Here is a 20,935-nt window from a genome sequence, read left to right as displayed (position 1 = left end):
TTTTCATTATTCTAGGAAGTGTATCCAAAAAGATACCTCTGTGATTTATGTCAAAGAGTGTTCTATGTTTTCCTCTAAGAGTTTTGTAGTATCTATCCTTACATTTAGGTCTTTAATCCATTTTGAGTTAATTTTTGTGGTGTTAGAGAGTGTTCCAATTTCATTCTTTTACATATAGGTGTCCAGTTTTCCCAGCATCATTTATTGGAGATACTATCTTTTATATATTGCATATTCTTGCCTTTTTGTCATAGATTAATTGATCATAAGTGTGTGGGTTTAGTTCATGGCTTTCCATCCTGTTTTATTGATCTATATTTCTGTTTTGTACCAGTACCATACAGTTTTGATGACTGTAGCTTTGTAGTATGGTCTTAAGCCAGGGATCCTAATTCCTGTGATGAAAACTTTCAATATCCACCTTCTTAGCAAGATGCTTCTTAACTGAACAACAATTTTAAGTCATTAGATCTTAAAGTCATTATGCTTTTAAAAATCATTTAATCCAACTTTGTTACTATAGTTTAACTTTTTATTTTGAAAAAAATTTAAAATACGAAAATAAGAACAGTATAATAAACTACCATATACCCATTATCAAGCTTCAATAATTATCAACATTTTGCAATTCTTGCCTCATGCGCTTCCCCAATACCAACCACTACCATTTTCATTTTCCCTTCCCTTCCTCTCCCCCTTCCTCCCTTTTGTCTCCTTTCTTCCTTCTTTCTTTGAAGCATTTTGAAGCAAATCCTGATATCACATTTTATCTGTAAATACATGTGACTCAATGTTAGACCAATTTCATTGATTACGTTATGAACTATGACATAAGTAACTTTCACTTTTCATCTCCTCTCCTCTGGTTCCTTTTATTGTTTTTTCTCTTTCGTTTCTTTTTTAAAATTGGAGCTGCAGCTGCCAGCCTGTGCCACAGTCACAGCAACGCCAGATCTGAGCCACATCTGCAACCCACACCACACCCATGGCAATGCCAGATCCCCAACCCATTAAGCAAGGCCAGAGCTTGAACCCATGTCCTCATGGATACCAGTTGGGTTCGTCACCACTGAGCCACAACAGGGACTCCCATCCTTTTGTTGTTCTTGATGATATAAGTTTTACTTTGTCAGGGATTACAACACCAACATTTTGTTCTGCAGCGATAATTCTCCCATTCTTTGTCTTAGGTCTCTATTTAACATAGACCATATAAGGGTTCATTACTTGGAATGATTTGTTAGTTTGCTGATTTCATCTTTTCTTTAGAAGATGGGACTTACTGGGGCTCAGTTCTCTCTTGCATATTTGGGAGTGTCTGATGCTTTTGACGAGTGACTTGGCTGAGAGCAGTTTTCTTAGGTCACATTTTCTTTCCCTTAGGATTTTGCAGTCCGTTGTTCCAGTATGTTTTCTTGCATTCTAGGTTACCATGTAGAAGTCTGAGGCCCATCAGATTATTTTCACTTTTATTGATTTTTCTTTATTTAGATGCCTGATGGAATATCTTTTATCCCAGAAATGCAATAATTTAATCAGATTGTTTCTTTTGGTCAATTATTCTGTGTCTGTTTTTCTTAGAACACAACCTACTCTTAAAATTTGCAGAAATAGTTCTTCATCTTAGGAAAAATTTCTGCATTTATATCTCAGTATATATCATCTACACCATTTACTGGGTTATCTACTAAAAGAACCATATTCTTTATAATTGCTTTAAGTATTTGTCTTTTTCTTCTATAGCAGTGTAGCTATCTCAAAACTGTTCTCTAAGATGTCTAGACTTGTATGATTTATTCCTCACTGGTTCTAATTTACTTATTACATCATTAATAGTACTTAGTTTTTAATTCATTTCTTTGGTTTTTCAATCCCTCCTTTCCTCTGGTTCTGTGGTTTTATCACCTCATCTACAAACTTTAAAATGACAGATTTATTAAGATATAATCCACATACAATTTTTTTGGTCTTTTTGTCTTTTTAGAGCCGTACCTGCGGCATATGGAGGTTCCCAGGCTAGGGGTCTAATTGGAGCTGTAGCTGCTGGCCTACACCAGAGCCACAGCAACGCCAGATACAAGCCGTGTCTGCAACCTACATCACAGATCATGGCAACACGAGACCAGGGATTGAACCCAAAATCTCATGGTTCCTAGTTGGGTTTGTTTCCACTATGCCAGAATGGGAACTCCATCCACATACAATTTAATTCACCCATTTCAAGTGTACAATTCAATGGTTTCCTACAAATATTTGTATGTGTAAATATAATAATATTCACAAAATTGCATAGTCATTACCATAATCAATCTTAGAACATTTCATTACATCAAAAAGAAACCTCATGCTTCTTAGCTGTCACCTCAAATCCTTTTCCCATCTCTCACCTCCCTCCTCACCCTCCACTAGGCAACCACTAATGCACTTTCTATCTCTATAGATTTTCTATTCTGGACATTTCATATAAATGAAATCATCCAATAGATGTTCTTTTGTGATTAACTTCTTCAACTCATCGTAATGTTTTTAAGGTTCAACCATGTCGTAGCCTTTATTATTATTTCATTTCTTTTTGTTGTTAAATAGTCTTTCATTGCATGGATATACTATATTTTATTTATTCATTCATCAGTTGGTGGACATTTGGATTGTTTCCACTTTTGGCCATTATGAATCTTGCTGTTATGAATATTTGTGTAGAATGTGTGGACATATGTTTTTGTTTCTCTTGGGCATATATCTAAGAGTGGAATTGCTTGGTCACGTAGTAACTCTATGTTTAACTTTTGAGGAACTGCCAAATGCTATTTTCCAAAGCTGCTGTACCATTTCATATTTCCATTACAATATGTGAAGTTTCTGCTTTTCCCACACTCTCACCAACACTGTTGTTTTCCATCTTTTTTATTATTCTCATTGTAGTTATGAAGTGGTATCTTGTGTTTTTGATTTGCATTTTTCTCAATGGCTAGTAATGTTGAGTTCTTGTTATGTGTTTACTGGCCGTTGGTATAACTTCTTTGGAGAAATGTCTATTCAGTTACTTTGTCCATTTTTATTTTTTATTTTATTTTATTTTTTGGCTGCACCCACAGCTTGTGGAACTTCCTGGGCCAGGGATCAAACCCAAGCCACAGCAGCGACCCAAGCCACTGCAGTGACAAAACCAGATCCTTAACTCACTGCACCACAAGGAAACTTCCCTTTGTTCATTTTTAAATTGTATTATTTGTCTTCATATTATTGAATTATAATACTTCTTTATATAGTCTAGAAACCAGTTCTGTTATCAGATACATAATTTGCATAACTTTTCATTGATTCTGTGAGTGTTTTTTCATATTCTTTTTTTCTTTCTTTTTTTTTTTTAGGACCACACCCACAGCACATGGAAGTTTCCAGGCTAGGGGTCGAATTGGAGCTACAGCTGCCAGCCTACACCAGACACAGCAATGCCAGATCTGAGCCATGCCTATGAACTACACCGTAGCTCACAGCAATGCCAGATCCTTAATCCACTGAGTGAGGCCAGGGGTTGAACTGCATCCTCATGGATACTAGTCAGGTTTGTTACCACTGAGACACAACAGGAACTCCATCTTTTCATACTTTTTTTTTTTAAGGCTGCACCTGCAACATATGGAAGTTCCCAGGCTAGAGGCTGAATCAGAGCTGAAGCTGCTGGCCTACACCACAGCCACAGCAATGCTGGATCCTTAATCACTGAGCGAGGCCAGGGATTGAACTGGCAACCTCATGGTTCCTAGTTGGATTTGTTTTCTCTGAGCCGCGATGGGAACTCCTTTGATCCATTTTAAGTTAATGTTTGACCATGGTGTAAAGTAGAGGTCCAGCTTCATTATTTCACATGGATATATTCCATTATCCTAGCACCATGTACTGAAAGGATTATTCTTTCTCATTTAATTATCTTGATATTTTTGTCAAAAATCAAGTCTCTATAAATGTGAGGGGCTTTTTTCTGGACTCTCTGTTATGTCCCATTGATCTACATATCTATTCTTTTGCCAGTAGCACACTGTTCATCTATAAAGTTTTAAAATTAAATTTATATCATTACTAGGTTCTATGAACACAAATATTTTATGAATCTTAGGTCACATTTTTCTTCCAGATTCTCATTCTCTCTGTCTCCCTGATATTCCTGCTCTGATATAATCAGGCAAATTCTCTTGACATTTTCTCCAACATCATCTGGGGTGAGTTTATTTCACCCTCTTTCTTGGCCGCAACTCAAGGACTGGTGTATGGATTCTTTACTGTAGCTTGAGGTTACAGGGGTTGGGTAAAAGGTAGTACTTAGGGAGTTCCCATTGTAGCTCAGAGGAAATAAATATGACTAGCATCCATGAGGTTGCAGGTTCGATCCCTGGCCTCGCTCAGTTAAACATCTGGCATTGCCGTGAGCTGTGGTGTAGGTTGCAGACGCGGCTTGGATTCTGCATTGCTGTGGCTGTGTTGTAGGCTGGCAGCTACAGCTCAGATTAGACCCCTAGCCTGGGAACTTTCATATGTCGTGGTTGTGGCCCTAAAAAAAAAAAAAAAAAAAGTAAATAAATAAAAGGAAGTAGTCAGTGCCCTTGCCAGAAAACCTGGGCTCTGCACTTCTTTCTAACGTTTGGCCAATTTTCCTGAACATGCGTTCATACCACTCCCACCCAAGCTACAGATATGTCCCACTCCTGGAAGATTCAGCTTGAGCCCTGCTACTTTCTCCCACTCCTTATAAGGTCCTGCAGAATTATGGGGAGGGGGGTTTATGCTCAAAGGTTTCTTAGACATTTTTTTGCAGCTGCCCAGTCACCAATGTAGTCTGCTTTTTTCCACACTGGTGATCACCACTGAAGACTCAGAATTTTGTCAACTCACCTGTTTTTGTCTCAGCATCACTTTTAGAAGGACAGTGGAGTTGCAGGTTCTGGGTGAGAGATACAACATGTAGGATTGTTGGTTTCTCTCCCTGTCTACTACTTTTCAATGTTTAAAGAATCAGGCTGTAACTGGTTTGTCTGTTGTTGTTGTTGTTACTGGTGGGAATTTTTAGACAAACTGTTGTTGTTATTCATTTCATTACATTAAAGGAAAGCATGTCTGTTATCCTACATCACTGTGCAGCTTTACCTAGAAGTCAATCTGGTACAACGCTTTTAGAAAGCAATCTGATACTATGCGTACAGAGCTACAAAAATGTTCTCTGGTCTAAGTCAGAAATCCCACTCTAGGAATTTATCATGAGGAAATAATTCACAATGAAAATAATCTCTACACATGAGTATGCAGCACCATCTGTGATAGAAAATTTGGAAACAATTTACATGTCCCATATAAGGAGACCAGATGAAATTATGTCTTATAAGATGAATGGACTATTTTTCAGTCATTAAAATGATAGGTTATTTACAAAACAGAAACAGACTCACAGATACAGAACACAAACTTACAGTTATCAAAGGGGAAAGGGGGATACACCAGGATTTGAGGTTAACAGATACACATATCTAAAACAGATCCAACAACAAGGACCTACTGGATAGCAGAGAACAATATTCAACATCTTGTAATAACCTATAATGGGAAAGAATCTGAAAAAGAAGATATATATATATGTATGTATGTATGTATGTATATTCATTACGTATATGTGTATGTATATCTACCTATCTGAAACCCCCTTGCTGTACACCTGAAGCTACAATAGGAAAAGAAAAAAAAGAACTAGGGGCAATGAAGTAGATGTGCATTCTAAAGAGATGAAATGGAGTTCCCGTCGTGGCGCAGTGGTTAACGAATCCGACTAGGAACCATGAGGTGCGGGTTCGATCCCTGCCCTTGCTCAGTGGGTCAAGGTTCGGCGTTGCCGTGAGCTGTGGTGTAGGTCGCAGACGCGGCTCGGATCACGCGTTGCAGTGGCTCTGGCGTAGGCTGGTGTCAACAGCTCCGATTAGACCCCTAGCCTGGGAACCTCCATATGCCGCAGCAGCGGCCCAACAAATGGCAAAAGACAAAAAAAAAAAAAAAAAAAAAGAGATGAAATGACTTAAATTTTAGAATTCCTCTAAAACTAAGAGGAAGATAGTGAGATATATACCCAATTAATACTCAAGTAAAATAGAAAAATTAAAAAATGAAGCTTTGAAGTTCCCGTTGTGGCATGGGTGGACACCATGAGGTTGTGGGTTCGATCCCTGGCCTCTCAGTGGGCTAAGGATCCGGCATTGCTCTGAGCTGTGGTGCAGGTCACAGTCATGGCTCGGATCCCTAGTTTCTGTGGCTGCGGTGTAGGGAGGCAGCTGTAGCTCCGATTGGACCCCTAGCCTGGGAACCTCCATATGCTGCGGGTATGGCTCTAAAAAGCAAAAATAAATAAATAAATACTAAAAAAATGATAGTCAGAAATAGAGAGATGATAGATAGATAGAAAAAGCTTTTAAGAAACAATTACAGGAGTTCCCGTCGTGGCGCAGTGGTTAACGAATCCGACTACGAACCATGAGGTTGCGGGTTCGGTCCCTGGCCTTGCTCAGTGGGTTAAGGATCTGGCGTTGCCGTGAGCTGTGGTGTAGGTTGCAGACGTGGCTCGGATCACGCGTTGCTGTGGCTCTGGTGTAGGCTGGTGGCTACAGCTTCAATTCGACCCCTAGCCTGGGAACCTCCATATGCTGTGGGAGCGGCCCAAAGAAATAGCAAAAAGACAAAAAAAAAAAAAAAAAAAAAAAAAAAAAGATCACAGTAAAAATAGAATAAAAAAGGTAATTTACACCATTTTGGCAACTATGTAAAAGGATCAGATGGACAAGGCAGAGAAAAGATTTTTTGAAAACTGAAATACTTGTGATAGGGTGGTATGAACAAAAAATATTTTTGATTACTTTTATTTAATAGAATTGAATTGCTTTCACAATAAAAGAAAAAGAGACACAAAAAGCATGATTCAGAAAAGCATTTATCCCTTTCCCTTGCTGATGTTATTAGCTAGAGCTAATTTGTGGCTTGATACGGGAACATTTAGGTCAAACAGAAAAGGCACAATTAAACAAAAGTGGATTTACTGCCATGTGACTTTGGCCAAGGTTACTATCTGCAAATCTGTAAAAAGGGGCCTGATTTTTACATCAAGCTGAGAGAATCTCTGTGGAAAGTGAATGGACATATGTGTCAGACATTCAGCTGTGGGCACAGAGAGGCACTTGAGAACATTTAACTCTAGGTCTCTTTGGCCCTCATCAGAGCAGTGCTCCCTTCTGTTTGCTCTGTGATTTTCACTCACACTCTAGAAGGGGTGAGGGGTGGAATGGGGAGAAGAGCAGAAATCCAAGGAGACAAATTAATTCCATCATCTCTGGCCACCCGCTACCCCAGCTCTGTTTTCCTCTCCTCCACTTGGGAGAGTAAGGTAAACGTCAACAGAGACGTGAGTTTTCAAAGGACACACAATGGATGGGTGAATAAAGGGAGCTGTAGCATTTTCTGGACAAATAAAATCAATGTAAGATGACGTGAACCCAATCTTGAGAGAATTCCTGAAAGGACGGCTTTCTTTAGTGTACGCTCCCCAACGCAGTTCCTTCAGCACCTGTTTGAGAGATCCTTTCACCCCACGGCTCTGAGATCATGAAAAGCCCAGAAAACAATGTCCCTGGACCTCTCACCATAAGGATCTGAACCCATGTTGAAAGTCTAGAAAGGCATTTTAAGTTTTTTAAGATGGTAATAAGAAAGTATAATCAAAGCCAGATCAAGAGACTATATTCCACATGATTCTATGCATTTGAAATGTCCAAAAAAGGCAAATCTATGGAGAGCAGATGAGTGGTTGCCTGGGGCTGAGGATGGGAATGTTAATTGAAAACGGGCATGAAGGATTTGACTGGGGTGATGAATGGTCTAACAATGTTCCCATGTTCTAAAATTGGATTAGAAGGTTACACAACTAGGTAAATTTACTACAACCCACAGATTTGTTCACTTAAATGAGTGAATTTTATGGTATGTAAGTTACACCTCAAAAAAGAATTCACACTTGGCACTTAAAACTTATCTTTGGATTCAAATGGGTTCTGGCTAGGAGCTTTGTGCTTTCCTACGAAATACTTATGAAAGCACACAAGAGAGAAGTGGAATAATGTCATTAAACACAGACTGAAAGAATCCAGGCAGAATCTAGATAGTAAATAGGAGATGAGCTACTACTAGATGGTAGATGAACTGGGCTGAGAAATTCTACCTCAAGAGACTATGTGGAGTTCCTGCTGTGGCTCAGCAGATAATGAACCCAACTAGTATCCATGAGGAGGCAGGTTTGATCCCTGGCCTTGCTCAGTGGGTTAAGGAGCTGGTGTTCCATGAGCTGTGGTGTAGGTTGAAGACAAGGCTCTGATTCCACATTGCTGTGACTCTGGCATAGGCCTGCAGCTGCAGCTCTGATTGGACCCCTAGCCTGGGAACTTCCATATGCCGTGGGTATGGCCCTAAAAAGACAAAAAAGAAAAAAAAAAGATAGAGAGAGAGACACTACATGAGAAGAGCAACAGGCTCACTGGTTATGTGCCAGTGGCCTCTCCAGTGTGCAAGATACAAGTGACACCCCACACAGAAGGTGAGGCAGCTGTTCCTTTGCCCTGGGAAAACTGTTTCATGTTTTTCTCACCCTTGTCTTACCAGGCCATCTTTCTATAGCTGGCAGGGGCAGCAGGGTCCCAGACCACAATGAGTAAGAAGAAGGAAACAGGAGAGGCACCTTAAATTCAGTGAGGTATGGTCTTCCAAAGTAAAGATCCACAGCTGCCTCTGTTGAAAAGTGTCCCTTTTTCTGAATGTTCACAGATGAAACAGATAAAAAGACTGCCTCTGACAGATGGCATTAGTTGATTACATGTGGTCACTGGATCTTGGCCATCCCATTGTTCCTGACTCTAGGGTTTACAGCATCTGGGTTTATTTTTAAGGGGGGGGGTTATGCATATCATTTACCCTGATCACGTCCAAAAGTAGTGAGGATTTTGAAAACCAGCAGGTGGACAAATGTATGATTACAATGGAGACAAATTAAAGCTTAACTTTCCACGGATATGTTCATATTGACCACTTATAAGGTGTCCTTTACTTTTACAAACAGCTTTTTCAGAATCAAGCCTACTTTTGAGTTGTTGCAATAGAAAATATATGAAGAAACTAGTGTGCAGTACTTGCTGGAGATCATGGTTTTTCTTATGCTGAGTAAACTGAACAGGATGTGAAAGGAGGGAGATGAATCCATCACAGAAGACAGGAAATGTTATCAGGCAAAGTTACTTAGAAAACTTGGAAGCTGTGCACATCATTAGCTCTCCAGCTGCAGAAGGGAAGTAAAGATGTCACAAAGTGAACCAAGACTGGGGTCAAGGGCACTTCATATACCAATTTGCTGACACAGAGCATGAACAGATTGATCTTATAGGATGGGGGAAGCAGAAAACAACACATGAAGCCTGTTAAAAAGTATTGCAGTGTAAAGGAATATAATATGGAAATTATACCTGAAGAGTATATTGCTAAACCCTTTTTAATGCAGGACTCATAACCAAATTTTTGGAAACTATTTGGTATTCTAAATAGGGTGCAAAAAGATATGTTCTTTAATGAAATAGGAGCAGAAGGCCATAAAGAGAAAACAGGCTTAGGTGAAAATGTAAAATTAAATAAAAGAGGAAGATGGATGACCTAATAGAGATGAGGATGATGAGGACAGCAATAGTGGCTAATGTTTATTTAACTCTTTCTGTAATCTGAGTTTTATTATAAGTGTTTTTACATGTGTTAACCCATTTAATTCTTATAATAATACCATGAATGCATAATGTTATTGTCCTCATTTTATAACTGAGGAAACTGAGAAGGGTTAAGGAACTTGCTCAAAGTAACGCAATCATAGGATGTTTCCTAAAGACGGCCACTTCTTCAAGGTCAAGAAATGTAACTCACCTACTACATACATAAAAACACAAATAGCAACTTAGACAAAATGAGGTAGCAGAGGAACATGTTCCAGATGAAGAATCAAGATAAAATCCCAGAAGAAGAACTAAGTGAAGGGAAGACAGGCAATCTACCCAAGAATTCAGAGCAATGATTGCAAAGATGATCCAAGACCTCGGGGAAAGAAGGAATGCACAGAGCAAGAAGTAAGAAGTTTTTTCTAACAAAGAGTTAGAAAATATAAAGAACAACCAGAGATACAGAATACTAAAATAAAAATATACTAGAAGGAATCAACTGTAGACTAAATGATACATAGAAGTGGATCAGTGAGCTGAAAGAGTGGTGAAAATCACTGCTGCTGAACAGAAAAGAGAGAAAAGAATGAAAAGAAATGAGAACAGTTTAAGCGATTTCTGGGACAATCTCAAGCACAATAATATTAGAATATTAGCTTAGATGGGGTTCCAGAAGGAGATAAGAGCAAGAAAGGGGCTGAGAACATATTTGAAAACATAATAGCTGAAAACTTCCCTAACTGGGAAAGGAATCAGTCACCCCAAACCAGGAAGAGCAGAAAGTCCTATGCAGGATGAACCCAAAAAAGATCACACTAAGGCACACTATAATAAAAAAGACAAAAAATTAAAGATAAAGAGAGAATATTAAAAGCAGCAAGGGAAAAACAAAAAAAATAACATACAAGGGAACTCCTATAATATGGCTATCAGCTTATTTTTCAGTAGAAACTCTGTAGGCCAAAAGGAGTGGCATGATACATTTAAAGTGATGAAAGGGAAAAGGCTGCAAGCAAGAATACTCTACCCAGAAAGGATTTATTTCAAATTTGATGGAGGGATCAAAAGCTTTACAGAGAAGCAAAAGCTAAAAGAATTCAGTACCACCAAACAAGTTTTATAACAAATGTTAAAGGAACTTCCATAGGTGAAGAAAAGTCCACAACTAGAAATAAGAAAATTATGAAAAGAAAAAGTCACTGGTAAAGGCAAACATATGGTAAAGGTAGGAAATCACCCACATACAAAGTGAGTAGAGGGGTTAAAAGTCAAAAGTGGTAAAACCATCTCTACCCACAATAAGCAGTTAAGAGATACAGAGGGCTTCACAGGTGAATTCTCCCAACTATTCAGAGAAGAGTTAACATCTATCCTTTTCAAATTATTCCAAAAAATTTCAAAGGAACACTTACAAACTTATTCTTTGAGGCCAGCATCACTCTGATACCAAAATCAGACAAATATATCAAAGAAAGGAAAACTAAAGGCCAATATCACTGATGAACATAGATGTAAAAATCCTCAACAAAATATTAGCAAACTGAATCCAGCAATACATTAAAAGGATCATATACCATGATTAAATGGGATTTATCCTAGGGATATAAGGATTTTTCAATATCTGCAAATCAATGTGAAATATCACATTAACAAATTGAAGAATAAAAACCATAGGATCATATCAATAGATGAAGAAAAGCTTTCAACAAAATACAACATCCACTTATAATTTAAAAAAATCTCTCCAGAAAGTTATGACAAATCCACAGCTAACATCTTACTCGATGGTGAAAAGCTGAAAGCATTTCACCAAAGATCAGGAACAAGACAAGGATACCTATTCTTATCACTTTTATTCAACATAGTATTGAAAGTCTTAGCCACAACAATCAGAGAAGAAAAAGAAATAAATGAATCCAAATTGGAAAGGAGATATAAAACTACCACTGTTTGCAGATAACATGATGCTATATGAAGAAAATTCTAAAGACATTACCAAAAAATCTACTACAATTCATTAATGAATTTGGTAAAGTTTCAGGATACAATGTTAATATACAGAAATCAGCTGAACTTCTATATACTAAAAACAAACTCTCAGAAAGAGAAATTAGGAAACAATCCCTGAAGTCTTTTTCTGTCTGACTTACTTTACTAAGTATAATAACTTCCAGGTATATCCATGTTGTTGCAAATGGAAAAATTCCATTCTTTTTTGCAGCAGCGTAGCATTCCATTTCAGTATATACCTCATCTTCTTTATCAATTCACCTGCTGATGGACATTTATGTTGCTTCTATATCTTGGTTATTGTAAATAATGCTGCTATGAATATTAGGTTCATGTATCTTTTTGAATTAGTGTTCCCATTTTCTTTGGCTATATACCCAGGAGTGGAAAAGCTGGGTGATATGGTAGTTCTATTTTTAATTTTGTGAGAAACCTCCACACTGTTTTCCACAGTGGCTGTTCCAATTTACTTTTTCCATGGAACTAGAAAAATAATTCTTAACAGTTTGTATGAAAACCCAAAAGACACTCTAATAGCAAGCCAATCTTCAGAAAGAACAGAGGTAAAGGCATCATGCTCCCTGACTTCAGATTATACTACAAAGTTACAGTCATCAAAGCAGCATAGTATTGGCACAAAAACAGACACATATATCAATGGAACAGAAGAGGAAGCCCAGAAATACACCCAAACACTTATGGTCAATTAATCTATGACAAAGGAGGCAAGAATATACAGTGGCAAAAAAGACAGTCTCTTCAGTAAGTGATGCTAGGAAAACAAAATAGCTGTATGTAAAATAATAAAATCAGAACATTTTCTCACACCATACACAAAAGTAAACTCAAAATGAATTAAAGACCTACATGTAAGATTGGAAATCATAAAACTAGAAGAAAATCTAGGCAGAATACTCTTTGGCATAAACTGTAGCAATAATTTTTTTTAAATTTATCTTCTAAGGCAAAGGAAACAATAGCAAAACTAAACAAATGGACCTAATGGAACTTAAAAGCTTTTGCACGTCAGAGGAAACCATGGACAGAATGAAAAGACAACCTACTGAATGGGAGAAAATATTTGCTAGTGATATGACTAGGGTTACTATCTAAAATATATAAACAGCTCATGTAACTCAATATTAAAAAACCTGATTAATAAATGGGCAAAGGAACTGAATAGACTTTTTTTTTTTTTTTTTTTTTTTTTTTTTGCTTTTTTAGGGCCACATCTGCAGCCCTAGGAGGTTCCCAGGCTAGGGATCTAATCGGAGCTACAGCTGCTGCCCTATGCCACAGCCACAGCAACACCAGATCTGAGCTGTGTCTGCAATCTACACCACAGCTCACGGCAACACTGGATCTTTAACCCACTGAGAAAGGCCAGGGATCAAACACACAATCTCATGGTTCCTAGTCAGATTCATTTCTGCTGTGCCACGACGGGAACTCTGGAATAAACATTTTATTTATTTATTTATTTCTCTTTTTAAAAAATTTTTGTTTTGGAATATATATTTTTTAAAAGAGGAAATACAGATGGCCAGAAGGCATCTGAAAAGGTACTCAACATTGCTCTTCATCAGAGAAATGTAAACCAAAACCACAATAAGGTACTACCTCACATCTGTCAGAATGGCTGTCATCAAAAAGACCACAGATAACAAATGTTGGTGAGGATGTGAAGAAAAGGGGACACTTGAACACTGTTGAGGGCAATATAAATTGGTGCAGCCACTGTGGAAAACATTATAGAGGTTCCTCAAAAAACTAAAATCTATTGTATGACCCAGCAATCCTACTCCTGGGTATATATCTAAAGAAAACAAAAACACTAATTCAAAAAGATACATGCACCAGTATTCATGGCAGCATTATTTAGAATTGCCGAGCAACCTAAGTGCCCATTAGCAGATGAATAGGTAAAGATATGGTATTCCTACACCGTGGAATACTACTCAGCCATGAAAAGAATGACATTTTGCCATTTGCAGCAACATGGATGGACTTAGAGGGCATTATACTAAGTGAAATAAGTCAGAGAAGACAAGTCCTATATGATATCACTTATATGTGAAATCTAAAGAATACAACAAACTAGTAAACATAACAAAAAGGAAGCAGACTTTCAAATGTAGAGAACAAACTACTGGTTACCAGAGAAGAGAGGAATGGGAGAGAGGCAACACAGGGTTAAGAGCTACAAACTTTTGGCTATAAAATAAGCTAGAAGGATATATTGCACAACATGGGGACTATAGCAAATATTTTATAATAAATATAAATGATGTATAACCTTTAAAAATTGTGATTTGCAAATATTGTACACCTATAACATATAATATTATACTTCAACTCTTCTTAAATATAATAAAATATTTAAAAAGAGGAAAGTTAAAATGAGGTATCATTTTCACATTTCTAATTGCCCACGATTTAAAAAAAAAAAAAAAAATGGAAAGAGCGTTGGTGAGAGCACCAGGGAAATTTAGCAATCAAAAGCTTTAAAATTTTATTGACTCAGTAATTCTATTTATAGGAAATTATCCTAAGGACATAATCATGGATTAAGCAAATATGTATATGGAGGTTCCCAAACTAGGGGTTGAATCAGAGCTGTAGCTGCCGGCGTACGCCGCAGCCACAGCAACACCAGATCCGAGCCATGTCTGCGACCTACACCACAGCTCACGGCAACTCCAGATCCTTAACCCACTGAGCGAGGCCGGGGATCAAAACCCTGGTCCTCATGGATACTAGTCAGGTTCCTTACCACTGAGCCACAAAAGGAACTCCAAAATTACATCTTTTTATTATATGATAATTCATGTTTTTTCTTAAATAATGAACTTTACATCCATCAGGACGGCTATTCTAAAAAACAAAAGAAAACAAAACACGAAGCTGTGGAGAAACTGAAATGCTTGTGCACTGCTGGCAGAAGTGTATAATGGTGCAATCTGTATGAAAAACATTATGGCAGTTCCTCAAAAAATTAAACATAGAATTACATATGATTTAGAAATACCGCTTCGGGTCATACACTGAGCCACAAAGGGAACTCCACATTCACCAAGTTTTGACAAACACACATATCTCTGTAACCCCAAATCTGTTTCAATATATACAACAGTTACCATCACCCCGGGGAGCTACCTCACGGCCCCTCACATACTCTTTTATAATAAGAAATGTAAACTTGAGTTCCCGTCGTGGCACAGTGGAAACGAATCTGACTAGGAACCATGAGGTTGCAGGTTTAATCCCTGGCCTTGCTCAGTGGGTTAAGGATTTGGCGTTGCCACGAGCTGTGGTGTAGGTCACAGATGCGGCTCAGAGCCTGTGTTGCTGTGGCTCTGGCGTAGGCTGGCAGCTGTAGCTCCTATTGGGCCCCTAGCCTGGGAACCTCCATATGCAGTGTGTGTGGCCCTAAAGAGGCAAAAAAAGAAATGCAAAACTATTTGAATGTACATGTAGTATGATTCCTTTTTTTTTTTTTTTTGCGCTATAGAAATACAGAAAAAACTGGAAGAAAATATGTAAAAAGTGAATATTTCTGGATAGTGGGTCTATTTATTTTCTCCTATTCCTTTCTTTGTCGTTTCTAAATTTTATATAATGTATTACTTGGGTGATTAGAAAAAAAAGTAAAAGTCACTTGAAAGAAAATAAACATCTTTCAACTTTCAATCTTTTAGTAAATGATCTCACAAATATAAGAAAATATGAATACATCATTAAAGTGATCATTTTGAGGATAATGCCTGCAGCAAAATTATACACATTTCAATATAATATTAGATTATAATGACAAAATTAAAGGAAATATTAATACTATAATCACCATATGCTATGACATGTGAAAACACATAGAATGGGACTAGAAAGGGATAAGAAAAGTGAAAGTGGCTATATTTCTCATGCTGTTTCTTGCAGCCTGTTAGAATAATGAGATTATGAGTAATTTGAAAAAGGTTATATTAACTTTTTTCCTAAATTAAAACTTAGAAGTAAAATAACCCATAAGACCCTGACTTCAGGGTCACTCATCTCTACATACAAGGGGCAACTCTGAACAAGTGAATCTGCCAAGCAAGCAACAGAATTTTCCTCAGCTTTTGTAAAGGCCTTACATGGGCCACGGAGTTTGCTTGATTTTGGAACAAATGACCCAAACCATTAATAGTAAGACTAAACAAACCGGTACTAAATTACCTCTTTCTGGAAAGATGTTGTTTTTGGTGAGTTTGACGCTTTTGGGTCTTGGGTTGTTATCATCCATACCCATGATCAGGTTACGGAAAAAGAGATCAAATTTCTTTCTGCTGTCTGTGTTGATGGTGCCGGCCACCGTCCACACCAAAGCAAAGAGGAATAGACCTTGCAGCCAGAGGAAGATCTGTTGGCTTGTCAGGCCTTCAGATAATTCACTTTTCTGCTCTTCTATTTCCCTGATTTCATCTAAAAGCAAGAAAAGGCATCTCAGGAAAAGCTGCAGAGTGCAACAGATATGAATTGGGTAGTTTTGTTTCTGAGGGGCCTGGAGAGGGGATTGTTATTGGCTGCGTGGCCATCTGCTACCAGATCCTTCATACACAAACATTAAAATAAAAAAAGGTTTTCATTATGGTAAGATATGCATTGTAGAAAAATTACCATCTTAACCATTTTAATGTTTAGTGGTATTAAATACATTAATATTATTGTGCAACCATCATCACTATATATATCCAGAACTATTTTTATTTATTTTTTTGTTTTTTTAGGGCCACCCCCACGGCATATCCAAAACTATTTTTTTATCTTGCAAAACTGAAACTCTGTACCCATTAAACATTAATTCATGACTCTTTTCCCCACAGCCTCACAAACGACATTATGCTGTTTGTCCTTACAAATCTGACTCATCTAGATATGTCTGAGGTGAAATCATACAGTCCTTTTCTGACTGACTTAGAGCTCTCAGCATAATGTCCTCAAGGGTTCATCCATGTTGTAGCTGGTATCAGAATTTCTTTCTTTTTTAAGGATGAATATTCTTTTGCTCTATGTATATACTACACTTTCTTTATCCACTCATTGTTTGATGGATACTTGGGCTGCTTCCAGCTTTGGCTACTGTGAATAAAGCTGCTATGAACATGGGGATGCAAATAACTGTTGATGTCCCCACTTTCAATTCCTTTATGTAGATACCCAGAGTTGAAGTGCTAAGTCATATGGTAGCCTATATTTAATTTTGAGGAACTGACAACTATTTTCCATAGCAACCATACCATTTTACATTCCCATCAACGGTGCACCAAGTTTCCAATTTTGCTACATCCTTGTCAGTACTTGTTCTTTCTGGTTGTTGATTCTGTTTTTGTTTGCATAGTATACATCCAATATGTATAAGGTGATATTTCATTGTGGTTTTTATTTATTTGCATTTTCCTAGTAGTGATATTGAGCATCTTTTCATGTGCTCACTAGCCATTAGTCTAACTTCTTTGGAGAAATCTACGTCCTTTGCCTATTGTTTAATTAGGTTATTTATTTTTGCATTGTTAAATTCTAGGAGTTCTCTATTTATTCTGGATAGTCATCCTTTATCATAAAAATGATTTGCAAATATTTTCTCCCACTCTATGGGTTGCCTTTTTATTCTGTTGATAGGGCCTTTTGATGTACAAAAGTTTTTAATTTTCATGAAGTCTATTTTTTTTTCTTTTGTTGACTGTGCCTTTGGTGTCATATCTAAGAAATAATTGCCAAATAGCTTTCTTCAAGAAATTTTCTAAGTTTAGTTCTAATGTTTAGGTCTTTCACCTGTTTTAATTTTTTTTTTTTTTTTTTTTTTGGTTTTTGGGGCCACACACACAGCATATAGAAGTTTCCAGGCTAGGGGTCAAATCAGAGCTAGAGCTGCCAGCCTATGCCATAGCCACAGCAACACCAGATCCGAGCCATGTCTGTGACCTACACCACAGCTCAGGGAAATGCCAGATCCCTGAACCACTGATTGAGGGCAGGTATCGAACTCACATCCTGAGGGATACCAGTCAGATTCGCTTCTGCTGTGCCACAACAGGAACTCCTGTTGCTGTTTTTTGTTTTTGTTTTTTTTTGTCTTTTTAGCGCTGTACCTGAGGCATATGGAGGTTCCCAGGCTAGGAGTCTAATCAGAGCTATAGCTGCTGGCCTAAACCACAGCTCATGGCAATGCCGGATCCCACTGGGCGAGGCCAGGGATCGAACCCTCAACCTCATCGTTCCTAGTCGGATTCCTTTCCGCTGTGCCAGGACGGGAAATCCAGAAACTCCTGTTTTGAGTTAATTTTGGTATAGGGTATTCAGTTAGGGTCCCACCTCATTCTTTTGCAAGTGGATATCCAGGTTTCCTGGTACCATTAGTTGAAAACTACTGTCCTTTCTACATTAATAATACATGCAAGAATTTATATCTAGACTTTCTATTCCATTTCATTGGTTTATGTATCTATCTTTATGTGAGTACTGATGTGAACTTAAGCACTGTTGTGATTATTGCAGCTTTGCAGTAAGTTCTGAAATCAGGAAGTGTTCTTTGTTCTCCAATTTTGTTCTTTTTTTTCAAGACTGTTTTGGTATGAAATTCCATACGAATTTCAGGATGGATTTTTATATTTCTGAAAAAATGTAATTGGGATTTTGATAGAAATTGCACTGAGTCTGTAAATCATTTTGGGTAGTATTGACATCTTAACAATATTTAGTCTTCCAATCCATGAACTTGTGATGTCTTTCTATTTTATGTGTTCTTTAATTTCTTTAAGCAATGTTTTATATTTTTCATTGTAGAAGTCTATCATCTTATTTTTAAATTATTTCCTACATATTTTCTTCTTTGCAATGCTGTTGTAAGTGGCACAAGTTTCTCAATTTAGATTTTGAATTGTTCATTGTCAGTGTACAGAAATGCAACTGATTTTGTGTGCTGCCACTTTGCTGAATTTGTTCATAACAGAGTTTTTTTGTGTGGGTGGAATACTTAGGATTTACTACATATTAGACCATGTCATCTGCAAACTGAGATAATTTTACCTTTTCCTTTCTTATATTACTTTTTCTTGCCTAATTACTCTGACTAGAACTTTCAGTACCATGTTAAATAGAAGTGGTGAAAGCGAGAGTTCCTGTCATGGCGCAGTGGTTAACGAGTCCGACTAGGAACCATGAGGTTGCGGGTTCGATCCCTGCCCTTGCTTAGAGGGTTAACAATCCAGCGTTGCCGTGAGCTGTGGTGTAGGTAGCAGATGAGGCTCGGATCCTGCATTGCTGTGGCTCTGGCGTAGGCCAGTGGCTTACAGTTCTGATTAGACCCCTAGTCTGGGGATCTCCATATGCTGCAGGAGTGGCCCTAAAAAAGGCACAAAGACAAAAAAAAAAAAAAAAAAAAAAAGAAGTGGTGAAAGCAAGCGTTCTTTTCTTGTTTTTGATCTTAGTTGAAAAGCTTTAAGTCTTTCATCATTGATTATAATGTCACTATGGAGTTTTCATATATGGTTTTTATTAAATTGTGTGGTAGTATCCTTCTATTCCTATTTTGTTGTATGTTGTTTATCATGATTTCAGGAATTTTGTCAAATCATTTTTTGTATTAATTGAAATGTGTTTTTTCCTTCATTCTAGTAATTACATTGTATTACATGTATTACACATTGATCGATTTTCATACATTGAGCCATCTTTGCATTACAGAAATAAATCTTGGTTGGCCACAGGGTATAATCCTTTTAATATGCTGTTAAATTTGGTTTTCCAGTATTTTGGGGGGAATTTTTGCATTAATGTTCTTATGAACATATTTTTAATTATCTATGTTATTCTTGGAGTGTCTCTGTCTGGCTTTGGTGTCTGATTTCTAGAGAGTTTTTTGTCGTAAATGGGTGTTGAATTTTGTCAAAAGATTTTTCTGCATCTATTGAGATGATCATATGGTTTTTTATTTTTCAGTTTGTTAATGTGGTATATCACACTGATTTGAGGATATTGAAGAATATTTGCTTCCCTGGGATGAATCCCACTTGATCATGGTGCATGACCCTTTTTAATGTGTTGTTGGATTTGTTTTATAGTTTTTTGCTGAGGATTTTTGTATCTATGTTCATCAGTGATATGGGCCTATAATTTTCTTTTTTTGGTCATATCTTTGCCTGGTTTTGGTAACAGGGTGATGCTGGCCTCATAGAATGAGTTAGGAAGTGTTAAGTGTTTTCCTTTAAACGTTTTGGAAAAGTTTGAGAAGAACTGGTATTCGTTCTTGTCTAAATGTTTGGTAGAATTTATCAGTGAAGCCCTCAGGTCCAGGGCTTTTCTGTGTTGGGAGCTTTTTGCTTATGGACAAACCTTAGTCATTGGTCTATTGAGATTCCTTCAGAATGTAGTCTTGGTAGGTTTTGTGTCTTGGTAGGCATTTGTTAATTTCATTTAGGTTATCCAATTTGTTGGCATGAAATTAGTTGTTCATTGAACTTTCTTATAATCCTTTTCATTTCTGTAGAGTGAGTAGTAACGTCCCCATTTTCATTACTCTTTCTCTTTTTTCCTTTTAGGGCCACACATAGGCCATATGGAAGTGCCCAGGCTAGGGGTTGAATCAGAGCTGTAGCTGCTGGCCTATGCCATAGCCATAGCAATGAGCTGCATCTGCGACTATACCACTGTTCATGGCAACGCCAGATGCTTAACCCACTAAGCAAGGCCAGGAATCAAACCTGCATCCTTATGGATATTAATCAGATTCATCACTGCTACATCACAATGGGAACTCCCTTCATTTCTGATTTTAGTAATTTGAAGATAAAGGCATGCCGAAAGGACATAGGAACTAACCTGAAGGAGCTCCCAATGGCCAAAGCCATTTGGACAACAAAACAAATAATTATAGTACTGGATTATAATCCATAGAACAAAATAAATATCCATGAGTCTATATTTTGGTCAATAAATTGATTAAGTAAATAAATGGGGAAAAATAGGTCTTCACTGAAGAATTATAATTAGTAAAAGGAAGTAGAAATAGAAAATTTACTCTAAGAAATGCCAGAGGTAGGCAAGATCTACCAATTGATGTTAAAATCAGGACATGAAAAGTTTGAGGAGAAATAGCATATGTGCACAGTTTCAAA

General features: G+C 37.4%; 1 protein-coding gene across 1 annotated transcript in view; it reads right to left on the bottom strand.

Annotated features, from left to right (window-relative positions):
• Nucleotides 1–20,935, bottom strand: part of DNAH3 (dynein axonemal heavy chain 3) — a 215,858-nt gene that overhangs the window by 80,765 nt on the left and 114,158 nt on the right. Inside the window, 1 exon segment of the mRNA XM_021086503.1 lies at nucleotides 15,999–16,244. Within this exon segment, the coding sequence (XP_020942162.1) occupies nucleotides 15,999–16,244 (246 nt within the window).

This window comes from Sus scrofa, chromosome 3 (assembly GCF_000003025.6).
Source record: "Sus scrofa isolate TJ Tabasco breed Duroc chromosome 3, Sscrofa11.1, whole genome shotgun sequence".
Classification (NCBI taxonomy): Eukaryota; Metazoa; Chordata; class Mammalia; order Artiodactyla; family Suidae; genus Sus; species Sus scrofa.
The sequence above is the reverse complement of the archived record's forward strand: the minus strand, read 5'-3'. Positions and strand labels throughout refer to the sequence as shown.